The sequence below is a fragment of the Pongo abelii genome, chromosome 10 (genome assembly GCF_028885655.2).
Source record: "Pongo abelii isolate AG06213 chromosome 10, NHGRI_mPonAbe1-v2.0_pri, whole genome shotgun sequence".
Classification (NCBI taxonomy): domain Eukaryota; kingdom Metazoa; phylum Chordata; class Mammalia; order Primates; family Hominidae; genus Pongo; species Pongo abelii.
Window position 1 is genome coordinate 52,729,678 of NC_071995.2, and position 17,104 is coordinate 52,746,781.

General features: G+C 39.2%; 1 protein-coding gene across 3 annotated transcripts in view; it reads right to left on the reverse strand.

The window, feature by feature from the left end:
• The window catches only part of TESPA1 (thymocyte expressed, positive selection associated 1), a 35,140-nt gene extending 19,705 nt beyond the window's left edge, over positions 1–15,435 (reverse strand). The window contains exons 1-6 of one of the 3 annotated variants that reach the window (XM_063712162.1): positions 15,258–15,425; positions 12,437–12,608; positions 12,271–12,333; positions 6,652–6,859; positions 5,730–5,772; positions 106–155 (exon numbers count right to left, since the gene is read on the reverse strand). In XM_063712162.1, coding sequence (XP_063568232.1) covers positions 106–155; positions 5,730–5,772; positions 6,652–6,814 — 256 coding nt within the window. In that variant the 5' untranslated portion in view covers positions 6,815–6,859; positions 12,271–12,333; positions 12,437–12,608; positions 15,258–15,425. Of the gene's footprint in view, positions 1–105; positions 156–5,729; positions 5,773–6,651; positions 6,860–12,270; positions 12,334–12,436; positions 12,609–15,257 lie in introns of all 3 variants that reach the window. The other 2 variants (XM_054527272.2, XM_063712163.1) reach the window with 2 other exon arrangements.
• Between the last annotated feature and the right edge of the window lie 1,669 nt (positions 15,436–17,104).

The following is a 17,104-nucleotide window of genomic DNA, read 5'->3' on the forward strand; positions in this document are numbered from 1 at the left end:
TGCATGCCTATGCATGTACATGTGCATAAACACTCACATACACACACGCACCGGTATATCACTCTCCAGGTAGAAGAAAAATAGATGGACAGAACCTATACTCACCATTGTAGATAAACTGTCCTGCTTCCTCAGAAAATCCTTCTTCAGAGTATCTAAACCAAAAACAGTCTTACAGGTTGAAGTCACTTACTACATTTTCCAAGGAGCTTTCTCATGGAAAAACTCACACATATTCATATTCTTTTCCAATGAGAGTCAGTAGTATTTAATTTGCTTTTATGTTGGAGAAAACAAAGACAGAGTGGTTACTTGTCTGAAAAATTCATAGAAGTAATTTGGGAAACTGGGGCTGGAATGCACTATATTTTAGATTGTGCTTCTGTTGTCCTGGCCACAGGACTAAAGGACAAAAGTCAACTTAGCAATGATTCTTCGGTCTTTAGGTAAAACAGGAAAGAAAGAATATTGAAGCAAAACTGGAGAATTACATTCATAGAAGCAGGGGTTTGCGTGCCATGATTTCCAAATCACAAATACAAATTTCTAGGTTTTCTTAAAACTTTTAGATCACCTTAACCACCCACACTTCCTTCCTTCTCTCTGAACCATGTTATTGCTGAATATCATGTCATTCAGGAAACAGCAGAAATCGTATCCTGGTTAGAGATATTTAAAAATTTTCAGACATGGTCTTATCAAACATTTACCATCTCCAACAGAAGAACAAACAGAAATCAGCACAAATGGTGGTGAGAGACAGCTCAGTTTTACAAACAAGCAAGAAATTCTCTCTGTCCAAAAACAGGTGTGTGAAGTAATCTGTGACAGAGCTTTGAAACGCGATCAGCACATCCAGATTCTAGTCCTGGCTCATCGTGGCTGTTTTGTTCTCAAATATTATGTAAGAGAATTTGGATCCCTAGATATTATCATCATTTAAGTCTGCTTCAAACACTGATATGTTGTGAATTTTGTGGAGTTTGCTTTCCTAAAGCTTTTACATGGAAGTTGTTCATGGTGCTTTAAATGTAATCTCAAGTGGAGGTTGGAGGGGAAAAGGGTCAGTAATGTGAGTTAGCAGAGAAACTGAAGTGCATCCACTGGTGCTGGTCCTAAAGGAGCTTTTCTCTTTATCAGTCTCCAGCAATCCAGATTACTCTCAGGCCACTGGAGTATCACTTCACGGCGTGTGTAACAGTGGGAATAGGCTTACTAACCAAATATCTGTAGGTCAAGTTCTGCCTAAATTTTACAAAATAAGTCACTACACACACACACACATATATGTGTGTGTGTGTGTGTAGATAGATAGATATAGATATATCTTTTGCTTGTAACTCCTTTCAGTAGTAAAAAAATCAACCATGTTTACCAAAATCTGAATTTTAATATGTCCTTATGAAAAATACTACATCAAAGGTTCATTATAAAATATGAAATAATAGCCAAGCTCGTTAAGAATAGGTAACTCTAATAATGCACCTAGAACTATAAATATATTTTTCTCTTCCTAATATATAATTGCATAAAATATGTTGTGGTATAATACTACAAACATGTGTAACTATAATATTTACTATTACTACTAAAAACAGCATGATAGCTAATATAGTCAAGTACTAGAATATTACAATTTACTACTGTATTTAATGCTTGTGTTGTAGCTGCACAGTAGTGCCACTACTAAGGCCTACTAGTACTAGAGGTACAATTTAAATAGACTACAATTCCATTTCTAGATTGTACCCAATGGACATGCCTGTATAGGTTCCCCCAAGTAAATACTAGTCATGATAACCAAAAAATGGTAGCCTCCAAGTCCCTATTTATTATAAAATTAAACAATTATATAATAACTATACAACTTAATATTACACAATAATAACAATGAGTTACTGCTGCATGCGAATACTTGGGTAAGCATCATAAACATAATGCTAAGCAAAAGAAACACACATAAAACAGTACATGTTATATGACCCTATTTCTATAAAGTTCAAAATAATCCCAAACATATCTATGATGTTACAAGTCAGGGGATTTGTTACCCTTGGAGGCAGGATAGTGAACGAAAGGGACGGAAAGGAGGCGTTTGGAATGCTGGCGATGCTCTGCTTTAGGTTTCATGGGTGTATTCCGTTTGTGAAAATTCATTGAGCTATTTATGTATTTATTTATTTGCCTATTATTTATTTGTTGACAGGGTCTCACTCTGTCTCCCAGGTTGGAGCGCAGTGAGAATAGCTCACTGTAGCCTTGAACTCCTAAGCCCAAGCGAGGCTCCTGCCTCAATCTCCTGTCCTGAGTAGCTAGGACTAAAGGTGCTGCCATGCCTGGCTAATTTTAAAAAACTGTTTTTTTTTTTTTTTTCTTGTAGAGATGGAGTATTGGTACATTGCCCAGGGTGGTCTTGAACTCTTGGGCTTAAGCAATCCTCCTGCCTTGGGCTCCCAAAGTGCTGGGGTTACAGGCATGAGCCATGTGCCTAGCCTCAGCTACATATTTAATACTCATTTATTTTTCAGTAAGTATATTATACTTCAATATAATTTATATTAAAAAGGAAAATGTTACTGATATGTATGCTGAACTTCAATACAATTTACATTTAAAATGTCACTGATAAAATTTCTGATTTGTCCAAAGCAAAACTCACTTGTATTCATTGGATACAAATTTTTATTGAGTGCTTATCCTACATTTCTCTTCTTTAGTTATAATCTGCCAAGTATTTCTATTCTCTTTATGAGGAATAGCCTTTGGTGGGTCTTGGGGCATTCTGTGGAACCTACAACAGCAGTGTGGACATGGGCCTGGAGCTACTGATGCTCTCTCACCGAGCACGATGATTTGAGACTTTATGTCCATCACTCAAGTCCCAGGCCTTCCATGGGTTATCGGATAGGCCATAAAATCAATGACCAGGGACTAGATCTATAGCTGCTCCCCTCTTCCCACCCTTGCATTGAAAAATTCCTTAGCATCATTTTAAGTCTCAAATGAAAGAGCCAAGGTATTGCTCTTTCTGTATATGCAGTTCATAAACAAATAGTAGGGAGGAGGGGTTGCATTGTGGGAAAAAGTATATGGCTATTTTTAGCTTCTTCTAGATGTTTCCATAGCTACCTGCCTGCAGAGATTTAAGCTGAAGCCCACACAGATGATTTTTGGGCTCCCAACCCCACCTCTGGTGATTCATGAGCAACACAGTCATGTCCCAGAAAATCCCGAGAGCTTAGGAGGAGAAAGAAAAAAGGAGAGGCATAGTTTGCAAAGACATGCATGATCAGATCCTGTGGCAGAATAGTCGGCCGCTAGATTCAATTGCACTGAGAAACATTGACACTAAATTGCCTGAGATGTTGGTGGACTCTTCTGCAGAGCTTGTCAGAAAAGAAGATGCTCTTGCTACCAGAGGATGTTTGGCTTTGGAAAGAAAAATGGAAACTATATGGTCTTGGAACAAAATTTGAAAAGCGCCCCTCAGGGCACCTGGCAGAGTGGACAGATAATCAGTAAATGCAGGCTCCTTGTTTATCCTCTTTCCTCTGTGGTCTTGGAGCATGGAATACTGTGGTAATTCAGAATCTCATATTTAGAATGCGTTTTCCCTCTATCTTCTTCATTATCTATTACCAAAAGTCAAGTGTACTCTCACTATCAATCATTGTCATTATCGTCCTTTAATTTTTCTAGCTTTTCCATGCAATTAAGAAGTATTACACACTTAGAATCAGAAAACAGAGGAAATTGGAAAATGTTCTGACTCCAACAATTCCCCTTCCAAAGACAAATGCAAGTATGTTGATTAACTCTTTATGGCCATTTTGAAGTTTAAATATTTGAAACCTTTTCAAAACACAGATACATAATGAAAATGTAACAGATACCCTTGCACCAGTCACTCTATTTTCACACATGTAAACATTTTGCCATATTTGCTTCAGAAAAAATATATTAAGTAATATATAATGTAAAATAAAAAATTAAATATTAAAGATATAACTAAAGTCTTATTTTACTTCTAAAGTCAATTCTTTTCCTTCTTCCAGGTAATCACTATCCAAGAGTTAATATGTATCCTTTCTGGGAGTATTTTTTTCTGATAAATAAACAGATGTAGATAGATGGATAGATATAGACAGACATTTTGTGGAATTATAGGTAGGTATAAACTCCTCGTTTATAAAACTCACCAGTCACTCACTATTAAAAGCACAAAGCACATACACATATATCATCTCATTTAAACCTCACGAGAACCCTTAGACTGTATTATTTTAAGTGTCCCACTTTATAGCTCAGGTGTCTACAGTGTACAGATTTTAAGTTATTTCCTTATGGTTGGTTAACCACTTAGTAGCACAAGAATTAGGCTCAAATCTTGGACACTTTTCACTAACTAGACCACATTTTTGTCATAAATTTTGGTTCAGGGTTTATCTTTGTAGAGCATGAGTGAAGAAAGTTGATTTCTAGAGTTTATTATCTTGTATTTCTGTGAATTTATTATTTTCAATTAGAATGAAATATGTTCTAAGTCAATGAGCATATTTTAAACTACTTGGCACCCCTCTAGGTTATTCAGATAATCAGACAGTTAGCAAAAGCGTAATTAATAATTGCTGACATGAATTGATGACTCAAGAGTAGTTAAGGAGATAAGGACATTAACTGAGTTGACTGTTTCCCCTGTACATATCTGGTAAGTATTTTAAATCCTAGGACAGTTCTCATCCTAGGCTTCTCACCCAAACCTGCAAACATTCTGATTACCACCGTTCTTTTCTTCCTGTATTTTTTGGGTCCTCTAATTGACTTTGAAATCAATGAATTGTGAATAAGATGAGGGCAATGAGAACAATAAGTTTTTTCAAACAACAAAACAAACACAAAATAAATCCTTCCTGGCATTGCCTTCTTGGGCACAGGTGAAATAAACAACCTTGGATTATTTGGTGCTATTTATTTCCTACCAAATAAGCAAGAATGGGTTTCTTTATGCCAATTAATAGATGAGTTTAGATTAAAGGCTATATAAAACTTGAGACATTCCTGGAGGGAAAATAAGGAGCAGGCAGAAGTTGTCCATTCTGAGAATTCATTATTAGACATAAGACTAAATAGATCACAGAATTCTTCCTTTTGTGTCTGGGTATACTGAGCCTAAGAACGGTAACAGGCTGATGGGCTGTGGGGTCTCATAATTTAAAGTATCTCTGAGGAAAGAGGTAATGCACTGCCTTGAAGTGCCTGCTCCAATTCTCCCCTGCTTTGAATGACTGTCATAAACCCTAAGCTTCTCCTGTGCTCTGCAGTAGAAATAAATAACACAGATGAATTGCTCTTCAGCAAGAATGATCAGGTTTCCAATTCCCTTTGTTACACAAAGTAAGACTCCAATCTAAAGGGGGAAGTCAGGGGAGTAGGGGTCTGGAACTCACCCCAACTATTCCCCATCCACTCTTAGCTTTAGCTCAAACCCAACCTCTATTCCTAGACCTCGTGCCTAATTTAGTCTTAGCCCCAAGTTGCACTTGATTCGTAATTGTGATTACCAGTTCACCCTAAACCCGCAACACCCCTCCAACCACCATCTCAACCTTACTTCTAATCTTTAGGCCCAAATCAAATCCATCTTCCTGTCTCTGAGTTTCCAGGAGTTGTGTCTGTTAGCAAATTTAACCATCAGCCACATACCACCCCACTGCCTGTCCAGCACTTACCCGCAATCCTGCAGCCAGTCTTCAATTTTATTGATTGGATTCCCTAGAAAAGTCAGACACTAGATCACTGTGAGAACTGAACGAAATCAGACCTCCTCCCTGCAACTAATTCCATTCCACAAGTTTATTCTTACATAAGCTGCGTCATGAATCTTTTTTTCTACATAAAGCTTTTCTTTAAGATATGAGAGGAATACACCGTATATAAAAATAGTAGATATTTCTTCTCTCTCTCTGCTTCTTTTCTCCCTTCCTCCCAAGAATCTGGAAAGTGCCCAAGATGTCAGGCCCACTGCTGTCTTTTGAGAGTTCCTTTCCCACAAGGGTGGATCCTTCTCATTTAAAAAGAAAAAGAAAAAGAAAGACAATCTTGTTTTTGTGCTTTTTGCTTCCTACCAAAGAAGCATTTATTTCCATCAGAATTTTTGTTTTACTCTTATGACTGTGGTCTCATTTGAACCTCAAAGAAGCTCTGAGAAGTGTAGGGAAGGTACTACTACTTCAATTGGACAAATAAGTCTTAGAGAGGTGAGTGACTTCCCAAAGGCCACACAGCTTGTTAGTGACAGCATTGTGGCCAGAGTCCAGGCATCCAGCTTGGGTGTGGTCTTGTTACACAGACAAAATAGAAACACCCCAAAGCATTCATAGAGAGCCCCAGCCTCGGGTTCTTACAGAAGCTTCTCAGGATGATGCAAAAATGTGCCCTTCCCTTTTTCCTAATCATATGCCTGTCTCTTTCTCACATAATTCATATTTTGTATTACTTTAGCTTTTCTCCTAAACATATTTAAACCAGTCAAAACAGTCCTCCCTGAGGGCCTGGCTAAACAAGGAACCTGTTCACACTCTGCAGACCTGGGCCTGCTGTCACCTTTTGCCACCAGACAACATAGATGTCTGTCTGATGTTCGTCTCTTACCTTCTTGGAAAACGTCATCCAGGCTGGAAGGCTCAGGATCTGGGACATCGTGCAGGGCGGCAGCAGCCTCCTCTTCTAGGACCTGGGTCTGCCAGTTACGGCTCTGACGGAGCCAGGCCCGCCGTTTCTCCCAGGATGTGGGGCTCAGCACAGAGGCCTCCATTGCCCTGGCTCAGACTTCAGAGCCTCCCGTAACAGTAATGCCGTCCTAAGAGTTGAAAAACAGTGATACCCCCTCATCATGTGCTCAGAAACCACCATGACGCTCAGGGTTGCCCCCCGAATTTTCCTGTGTCTGCCCAAAGGAGCTTGGTCTCTCTGACCATTCAAAAGCAGGGAGGACATGCCTAGCTCATTTTCTGTCTCTCCCGCAAAACAGGAATGCTCTGAAAACTCTAAATACCGGGGTAAGTCTTTCAAGTCAGTAAGTTTGAAAGCTTCAAACATCACGATTTAATGGACATTAAGAAAACTCTTCTGACTTAAAGAATCTCTATTTTTCAGGGTAGCTGAAATGTTGTATTAGAAAACATTTTTTCTTTAATCCTTAAGAATGTTGTCTACCAGAATCTTCCATTATGGCTAAAACATCTTTAAGTTTACAACTTATAAAATTCACTTCATTTTTTTATCCTCATCAAGACATATGAAAAAATTTAGGGTCTCAAAGGTAAAACAGATTTTCTAAGGTCCCACAACCAGGATGTCACTCCAACTATAGGAATTCTGGGTTTTGTTTGTTTAGTTTTTGTCTTGATTTTTTATGTTTCTGTTTTATATATTAGGAGTCCACATATGATTTCTTTCAGAAAAAAAAAAAAAAATACCCTGTGATTAAAAGCAAGGAGACACTGCCTTAAGCAATTAGCAGCCAGCACCTTCAGGATAATGACTTTCTAATTAGTCAACTTGTGCTTCTACCTAACTATGAATTTATTCCTCAGCTCATCAATGCAATTACTAATACTATAGATTCATATTTCATGTAACATTACTAAATATGGATGTATTCTTCCAAGAGACACAATGACGGCACTAGATACACATTCAAAGAGGAACAGAGGGGAAGAATCATTCAATTGTCCAAATAGAGCTTAAAAAAGCTTGAGGCTAATGTAATATTCATTGGCTCATACTCTGTCCTGCTGCCTCTCCCCCGCTGGCCACACTTGCATCCCACCACACTGAGCAAGTAGGAGTGGGGCTGAAACTCTCCGGGTCTTATCCCCCTATTTCCTCGAGCTGCCATAAACAACCCCATCTTAAGAGCTACACTTTTAACTGTTGGAATAAAATAAAATAAAATAAAATAAAATAAAATAAAAAGACTACCAGTTTACAGAGACTTCTGTTCCTCCAACACTTAAAACCATTAGTGAGGCATCCAACAATATAAGCGTTAAAATAGCTTTTTTGAAAAGAACATCCTGAACATAAAATGCATTCCTAGGGCAATAAAATTGTTTTTAATGCCTCTGCTTGTTACAGACAAAACATACCTAGGAAAAACTAATACATAATTACTGTTGTCTGATCTAAATTCCTTCACTTGAGGTCCAGTCCAAGACATATTTTTCTTCCAAGTGAGACGGTAGTTAGCACTATGAGACTTTGCTCTTTAACCCCGGGCACCTGGCTCTTTGTCTACTGCCTGTGCCTTTTAGAGAAAATTAAATCATTGAATTAAGTTTGTGTCATAAAGAAGCCTCAAAGAGGAGTAGCAGAGATGACTTGCTATTCTTTGGTCAGAGCTGTCGTGAGGAGATAATGTCCATTAAATCGTGATGTTTGAAGCTTTCAAACTTACTGACTTGAAAGACTTACCCCGGTATTTAGAGTTTTCAGAGCATTTAATGCAACTGCCACTAGAATGACCGTAGGACAAGAATCTAAAAAGCCTTATCAGTTTGTTTACCTAGTCCTGTGATCCAAAATATTTAATAGATTGGTTCCAAAACCCAGAGAAGAAAATCACAAAGGCTGACTTGCCTATTGTTTTTAATTCCCGAAGGAAATGGACCTCCCCTAAATCACTGGGAATCTTCAGCTCACAGAACATTTTTGGTAGTAGAACTCAAAAGGAAGGCAGGAAGCCAGGAAGCCAGGAGGGCAGGAACGCAGAAGGGCAGAAGGGCAGGCAGAGAAGGAGGAAAAGAAGGAGGGAGGGAGGAAGGGAGGAATATCTGGATTCCATACTTTATTCTGCCACTTCAAATGGTATAACCTTGGAACATTTCATCCTTTTATTTGATCTCAGTTTGTCAATGAAAACATTACAGCCCTAATATTGATGCATCTAGTACTACAAACTTCTGGATGTGCTATTTTACAGTCGAACCCCTATACTGCCTAGCACAATTCCAGAATCTCACTAATTGAAATGGAGGTGGGGGGTTTCAACATCCTCTGTGATATGAATCTATTTCACATTCCTCCCACATCTTCAAAAATATATCGCAATAATATAGGCTAATTTCCTCTGCATCCCCTGAAAATACTTACCTCTTTTTTTAACCTCGGTTTTCTCAAATTCTTTCCCTCCTTCTTTTCATCTTCCTCAGTCTTTGCCACACTCACCCTGCAGTGTCCAGGTCTTAACCAACCTCCTCCATGGAGCCATGCCTGGCTTCCACAGCCTACCTTAATCACTTTCACTGAGCTCTTTCTCTGCTTGATTTTTTTCTTCTTAGGTATTATCACTAACATACTTTACATTTTATTTATTTACCCCATTTATTGTTTACTCTTCTGATTAGAATACAAGCTCCAAGAGCACAGAAATTTTGGGTCATTTACTGCTGTGTTTCGAATGCCTAAAACAGAATCTAACACATTGTAACCACTTAATGAATACTCATTGTCTAAATGAGTGAATGTTTAGAAGGTGACCTTTCCTCATAGGAGCCCAGTGCCTTTCAGAGTCATCAGAGACACATGCAGGGAGATCAACTTCAAAACAGTAACAATAAGCTGGTAACTATGTGCTTACTAAGCATGTAAAAATGTTGTGGGTTGAAAGTTGGAGAAAAGAGAGATGGTTATTCTAAGACTTGTTTTTATCCTAGAAGTTCCTACAACTGAGAACAAAAATTGCATTTTCTTGACTAATCCCTATCTACTGCCTGTCTCTATGTCCTATGTACAGAAGTTTTACTTAATGTTAATTCCTAAAGGAAAATGCCTATGAAGACAGAATCCTTAATGCTTAATAATTCCAAAGAACGCCTTACAAACAAATGGCAATTGTAGGTATGACAATAAAAAGACCAGACAGGTAAGTGTTCACTGAGAATGACAGACATTTTCCTGGCAATTTGGGTGAGAATGTAATAATTTTTCTACTTGAAAAAGTAATAGTGATCTCAAGTCTTGAAGAAAAGACACAAGGTAGATCTAAGCTAATCTTCACAACTCTAGCACACAGGATAGAGGACTGGGAAATTGCACAAATAATTTTTTTCCCAATCTCAGCAACACTTGAGTTGTAGAGACCTGTCCATGGAGTGTTATATGGGAATACTATAAGTACAGCAACATCAAGAGGCAAGAAGAAATGGTAGTGTCTGGTTAGTGGTAATAGGAGGAAGCTGTACTGCTGGGAGATAAGAAACCGTCGTTTTTTTTTTTTGTTTTTTTTTTGTGGAAATCTGCAGGAAGCGGCAAATGATTATCAGACAAGCACATCAGCCATGAGAGTGTTAGACAGAATTAAAAAATGAGTGCACACGGATGTCAAGATAGCAGCTTTGTAGGTCTTGGGGCCCCTTGTAATAGAGACAAAGACATGGAGATGTTTCCTCCAAATAAGTCATTCAAAAACGTACACTGATAATACAATGGAGTTTGGTGAAGTGAAAAGAAAACTGACTAGAAATCAGAAAACTTGGACATTTTTCTGACTTGTCCAATTAATTGACTTATGGCATATCAGTTAGGCTTTTTTATTACAGTTTCTGTTTAATCCTCTAGGAAAGGGATTGGCTGGACTCAGTGTTGTGTACATTTACTTCCAGTACCAATGTTTATTAATTTATTTAGGTGAGTTTGAAATATGCATAAGAATAGTACCCATAAAAGAAAGTGCATTTATACAGTTTTCCCCATTAAAAAATGGGAAATGCTTCAGTGGTCTCTGGAGTTACTTCCCATATACCAAATTCCCTTTCAAATTAACACCAACATATGGAGCTCCTGCACATGAGGCCTTCACACTGGATCCAGGAAAGTGGTCAGCCTGAACGGGAAGGCCATACCGGAACTTATACAGGGAGTCAGTCAGGTGCTACTCATTGACTCTCAACACTGCTTGAACTTTTCTGACTCCAGCTAGGTGATTATGAAGCAGTTTAACCTTCCTCAGGCTTACAGAGTGGTTTTTTTGGCAAGGGCCCACCTAACTTCTAGTTGGGAGGAGAGAATCTGCCTGGAATTCCACATTACTTTCAGGTTGTTGTGGCATTCGGAATATTTCATAATGGTTTGGGGCACCACAGAGCAATGAGAGCTGATACCATCACAGCCCTGTGGTGGGGCCCCGCCCAGTACATGGCTGATGGGGCCTTGAATTTCTGGGGCCTGTCTGGGGAGTCTTGAGGAAAGAGCTGGGATAGCTGGGCTGGTCATGGGCACTCAGAGGGCTTGGGAAAGTGGATAATTATCATTATTAGACATATTTTAATATTTTAGCAACTATTAGCCTACCAATTTGCACCTGACAATATCAGCTGTGCTTACAGATACTTCACCATGGGGAAATTTTCAAGGGGCTCAGTAAGGATGACCAATGCTTCTTTTTCTTTAAAGTTCAGAGTGTTATTTAGAAATTAAAGAAAAGGAAAACTGTAGAAAGAGTTTGGGCCTTGGAATCAGAGTAAGCCTAATTTGGAATGATAGTTCTGTCTACTCTCTGCATATTTGTCCTTGGTAACACTATCTTTTCTTCTATACCTAAGTTTCTTTTTCTTTTTCTTTTTCTTTTGTCCTGCTGTGTTACTCAGGCTGGTCTTGAACACCTGGTCTCAAGCGATCTTCCCACCTTGGCCTCCCAAAGTGCTGGGATTATAGGTGTGAGCCACCACACCTAGCCTATACCTAATTTTCTTCATGTGCAAAATAGATACTGTGACAAACTAGTTGGGTGATTGGCAGTTGTAATCAGGTAATATATATTAAGTCCCTGATGTATAAAGGTGGTGCTTAATAAGTGATAGATATGATTATGATTATGAATCTCCCCTCAGTCTAAGATGTTCACTAAAGTTGAAACATCTTGAGGAATAAGGAAGGAAAGAAGGAAGGAAGAAGGTGTGAATGCAGGGTGCAGTTGACAGTATAAAATCAAGATGGTGAAAAAGATTTTTTAAATCTGTGTTAAGCAGAGATAGAAAGTAAGCAATGAAAAGTCTTTGTTTCCTGGGGCCTGTCCTGGGGTGGGGGGAGGGGGGAGGGATAGCATTAGGAGATATACCTAATGTAACTGATGAGTTAACGGGTGCAGCACACCAACATGGCACATGTATACATACGTAACAAACCTGCACGTTGTGTGCGTGTACCCTAGAACTTAAAGTATAATATATTAAAAAAAAAAAAAAAAGAAAAAAGAAAAATCTTTCTTACCTAATTCCCAAAGGGACCAGAGAGATTATCTAATCCTGGTCACTCATTTTGTAGTTGAGGAAACTGAAGAGAGAGAGAAAGGAGGGAGAAAGAGAGAGAGAGAGAGAAGCAGGCTTGCCTGGAGTCACAAAGAATATTAGTGGTTTTAAATGGGAACCAAACTCACAAGTTCTGAGTTCCAGATGCATGCTTTCTTCCTTTATATCATACAGCCTTCCTCCTGCCACACTTGGTCTCCAAGGCCCAGTCCCAGGTTTGTCTTTAGTGCTCTGGGGGACATGTATGAGACAGACCTCTCTTCTCTTCTGTCCGTTTTGTACCTATGCCCCAAGCAGTGCCTGTGAGTTGAGACTGAGAGTGAGAACCAGTGTGGGAGGAGAGAAGAAGGAAATGGGGTTTCCGTGATGTGGCCCATAAGACCTTCTGCATCCACAGCCAAGATATACATCATTACCATCGCAGAGCTGCGGGAAATCCCAGAGTAGCTGACATTTCTCTATTCATTAACTGGACAAACTCTACCTGAACCCAGGTGGATTGTCCCCCATTTGATATACCCCAATCTGCAACAAATTCTCACATTCCTTCATAGAACTGTCTTCTAGCTCCTAACCCTCTTCCATGTCACTCAGGTTGGAAGATCATCAGAACAAGAATTTCCCTGAGTATAATATTTGAGCATTCTGAGACTTCTATTGTCTAAGGAGCAGTTCAATCTGTTCAGGGAAAAGGGGAAATGTTACTTGGTAAATAATGGAAAGAAAAAAATGCCCATTAGTCAATAGAACTCCTATTCCCCTCCCTTTTCATACTCTTTCTCCCACAAATAAGCGTAGCTGAATAAATACTGAAAGAAGACCATCTAAGACCTTTTTCCTCTCCTTCCCTTTCTTCCTTACTTCCACTTTCAGGATATGAATTTTAAGAAAGGCTTGTATAATTGCTACAAGAAATATTAAAGTTGTGGATTTGGAAAAAAAATTAATACCATGTTCTCAATATAGGGAGACATCAAATATCTTTATTTGAATGGGCAATAAAGACATCAAGAATAAGACACAGCAGTTTATCTGAGCTTATTTATAGAAGGTTTCATCAACGGAAAGTACAAAGAATGAGCAGATTTCTCAACCATTGTGTTAGCTCTGTGAATTCGTATCTTTAATTCTTCAGTTTTATTTCCTTGGTAATAAGCTCTGTCCTGCATATACTCATTTTTCTTCTTTCCCGCTTTTCTTTTTCAATATCTACACACTCTCTTCTCCTCGTCCCTCTACTTATTTGACTGAACTCTTTTCTCAATCTAAAATCTGTGTTTAGGCCATTCTGCATCAGGCCTGGGTGTGGTAAGGCACACAGTACTGTGGGTACTGGAATATCCACTTTGGTCCTGTCCCTTAGGTGGAAAAGAGAACAGTTACCAGTTTGCAGGTGGAAATAAATGTGTGATCTTTTCCCCTCACCGTAGCCCAGAAGGAATCTTGTGAGTCATGGTATTGGCTGAGATGAGACCTCCATTTAATTCTCTACTAGAATCCAAATCAAACATTGAACTGAAAATGACGGTTGGGCCTTCATGTTCACTACATAATGCTGAATCTCAGGGTTCCATCTTAATTTTCAAAAAACCCAAGAGTTAAGAGAACATGTTGGTAGCGTGGCTGTAAATGGATTCTAAACACCCTGGGGTGCATGCGAATAACTCAGATGTTAGATTGCTTTCTATCCCTCCTGCTCTATCTTCAGCTTCTTATTTCTGATGATAGTCTAAATAGAGACAGACAATAAACCTGACTTCCCTTCTTCCTACTAACACTTCATGCTGCAAGAGAATCATACGAGATCTTTATATCTAATCACTCAGCTGAACAACTATTGAGTCTGATATTTGGACACACAAGTTGAAGGTTCCTACCTCCAACCTCCCATCCTAGGTACTGCCCTGCAACATCTAGAAAGTCTCCTTACCTCTCTACTCAGGACCATTTGTGGTATACAGAGTCACTAGTACTTGCCTGGATATCTCCTGTAAATGCTCACAGTCTTGTCAAATCACTTCTGTGGAACTCTCTTCTCTTGTCCTTGCCCCGCCCTGGGGACCCACCCTTTTTCTTCCACCCACTGGTGAGCTTAGTGGCACAGAAGGGGCATGGGAAAACCCCAGGGTGGAGGATCTTTCCACTCCTCCATCTACCCCAAAACTCATGTAGGTGGTGACATGCTCTGCCTGCTACCACTGGGGCAAGGGGTGTTGGAGGAGCATGAAGCCCCCAATATTATGTAGGTCACTGAGAGGGCAACACATCCATCTATCTGTCTTTGAGATGTGAACCCTGAAATCTGGTCCTGATGGTAGCTATCCATCTATCTTGAGCCTCCCAGCGAATTTGACCTTGCCTCACTCAAGCGTGTACATCCTCCCTCATAGCTGACCTCAATATATCTTGCTGCAGTTTCTCTCAACAAGTTTCTTCTACAGCTTCTGAAGAAAGAGGTCATACCCACAGAAAGCAAAGCTGATTTCAGCCGGTACTCGCAATGGTTGGAGGTTTGGACACTAGAGTAGGGCCTGAAATGAAACTGGGAAACTTCTTCCTTGAGAACTTTTCAATGTTATAATCAGATGGAAATTGCAGCAACAATGAGTTCAGCAAGAAACAGAGAGGAACTTTGCAGGTGAGAAAGGTAAAAAAAATTCCTAAAATAGTTATTCAAGTCATCAAAGAGACCCAAGTTTTGAGAATCTAGAAAGATTACCTCTCTGATAATAAAGAGAAAACAAACAAACGAAAGCAAAAGGGCACCCAGCATCATTCTCCTAGGCATAATGATGGATGCTTTTAAGGTTGAAGTAAGAGTGGTGGGAGATTTTCTCTTGATTTTCCCTTGACTTGACAGCCTGATTTTTCTCTGACATGTTTCCTTCTTTCTCCTAGCATCACCCTAAATCAGTACAGCCTTGAAACTGAGATAAAGGCTGTGCTTACCTGTCCGCTGGTAGAAAGCTGAGTTTGAGGCAAAGCAGTTGTCGAAGCTGGGCCAAGGCCTTCACAGGTGTGGGCACAGAGGTGAAGCAAGTGAGAAAGTATCATGTTGTAGATTATGCCTTTCTCCCTGAACTCATTCAACTGCTGTTGCCTGCTCAAAAGGGGAAGCGGAAATGAGCACACACCACACACACACACATCCACACATGTAGATGCAGTCCCCGCCTCCTGGCACAGCCACATCCTTTGCTCCGGCTCAGGAGACTGAGCGAAGGACAAACCATCCGTAGACAAGGTGCTCACAACTAGGAAGACCTTCCTGCCCCAGAGCTGCCTCTGTCTTTCCAGAAAAACAGGAGATCTTTTCCTATTAAGGCAAAGGTACAGTCCATTTAAAGAGATGTATGCAGGAGTCTTCCTACCATATAACTAGAATTCCACTGCTGCAGATAAATCCTTCTGTCCTCAGGAGAGCTGTCTGAAAATGGGAAAGCTCTCTTTCATAAATGATCTGGCGTTTATCTCAGAGAAGATGTTTCCAGCCCTATCACACACTTGAGAGGGCTCTGAGCCAGTCGCTCTGTGTTGATAATTTTCATACTCTGGTAAATTCCCCTGAAGCTTGTTTTTGAATACTGCCTACTTTTTTTTTTCTGTTAGTTTCTTAACTTTGTTTTTATGTTCAAACCACTTCAAAGTTTTCGTTTTTGTAATAAATGACTGCTTTCCCCAACGTTTTCAAAGCTGAACTTTTAAAATCAGTTACACCCTGAAGATGTCTTCAGTTTATTGGTTTTCAGTTTGGAGAAGGCTTGTTGAACTCTAAAAGTTTCTCCCAGCCCTCAATCACTTTCACCCACCGGGGGCATCCAGCACTGCTAACTATCCCTCCTCACTTCTCCAGTATCTCCTAACACACTTTCCTCTCTGTAGGATGCTGCTGCATTTTGGATATCTTCTTTCTCTCTCTCTCCTGATTCTACTGTTTCCTTCTTTAAATCATTTATTTTTGAATATATATCACAATATTTATTCTACAAGGCACTCCTCTAATGTGTTAATTGTGACTGATTTTCACAAGTTCATTACCTTCTTTCTGATTTTTTGGCTATAGGTATAGTTAGATTTTTTTTTTACCATGTTTCTAAATTCCATTTCCAATCATCAATGGGACAACTCCATTGAGTGTCCATAGTATAGCTATAATATGGTAGAAATAATCCTAAATAAAATTCTTGCTTGGCAAATTAAGTCCTCAAAACATTATTTTCTTCGAGTATAATGTGAGGAAAATAACAATTCTCTCTGTTTCTCACTCAACCCTTCTCCCACGCTATTCCTTTTACATAGGCATGAAAATATCTAACATATTTTCTGAGGACATAGTAGATGCTAAATATGTGCTTCTCTGAGAATTAACTTCACAGTCAACAAGTAAAATGCTAAATCCAACATGCCCTAATTCTCTTTATTTACTATTCTTTTCCATACAAATTAACTGTAAAAACTGAACTAATGGAAACTTAACAACTCTTTTAAATCCTAAGTTTCTAGAATTCAATGTTTTCCTTAACAGTTGTTTTTCAATATGTTTGGGATATGGAGAATATAACTTTGGTAGGGAGTTTGGAAATATGTGAGGGAGATTTAGTTTTCAAAGAAATGGGAAGCTGATACTGGTATTTAGTACCTGAGGGCCAATGATGATAAGTACTTTTGAAGGGATGGGAATGTTCAGTACAAGGAATAATTGTCCTGGCCCAAATGTCAACATTTTGCTAACATTGATAGTTTGATGGTTAGGAGAGCAGGCTTTAGAGTGAGGCTCTGGCATCAAGTAGCTCTGT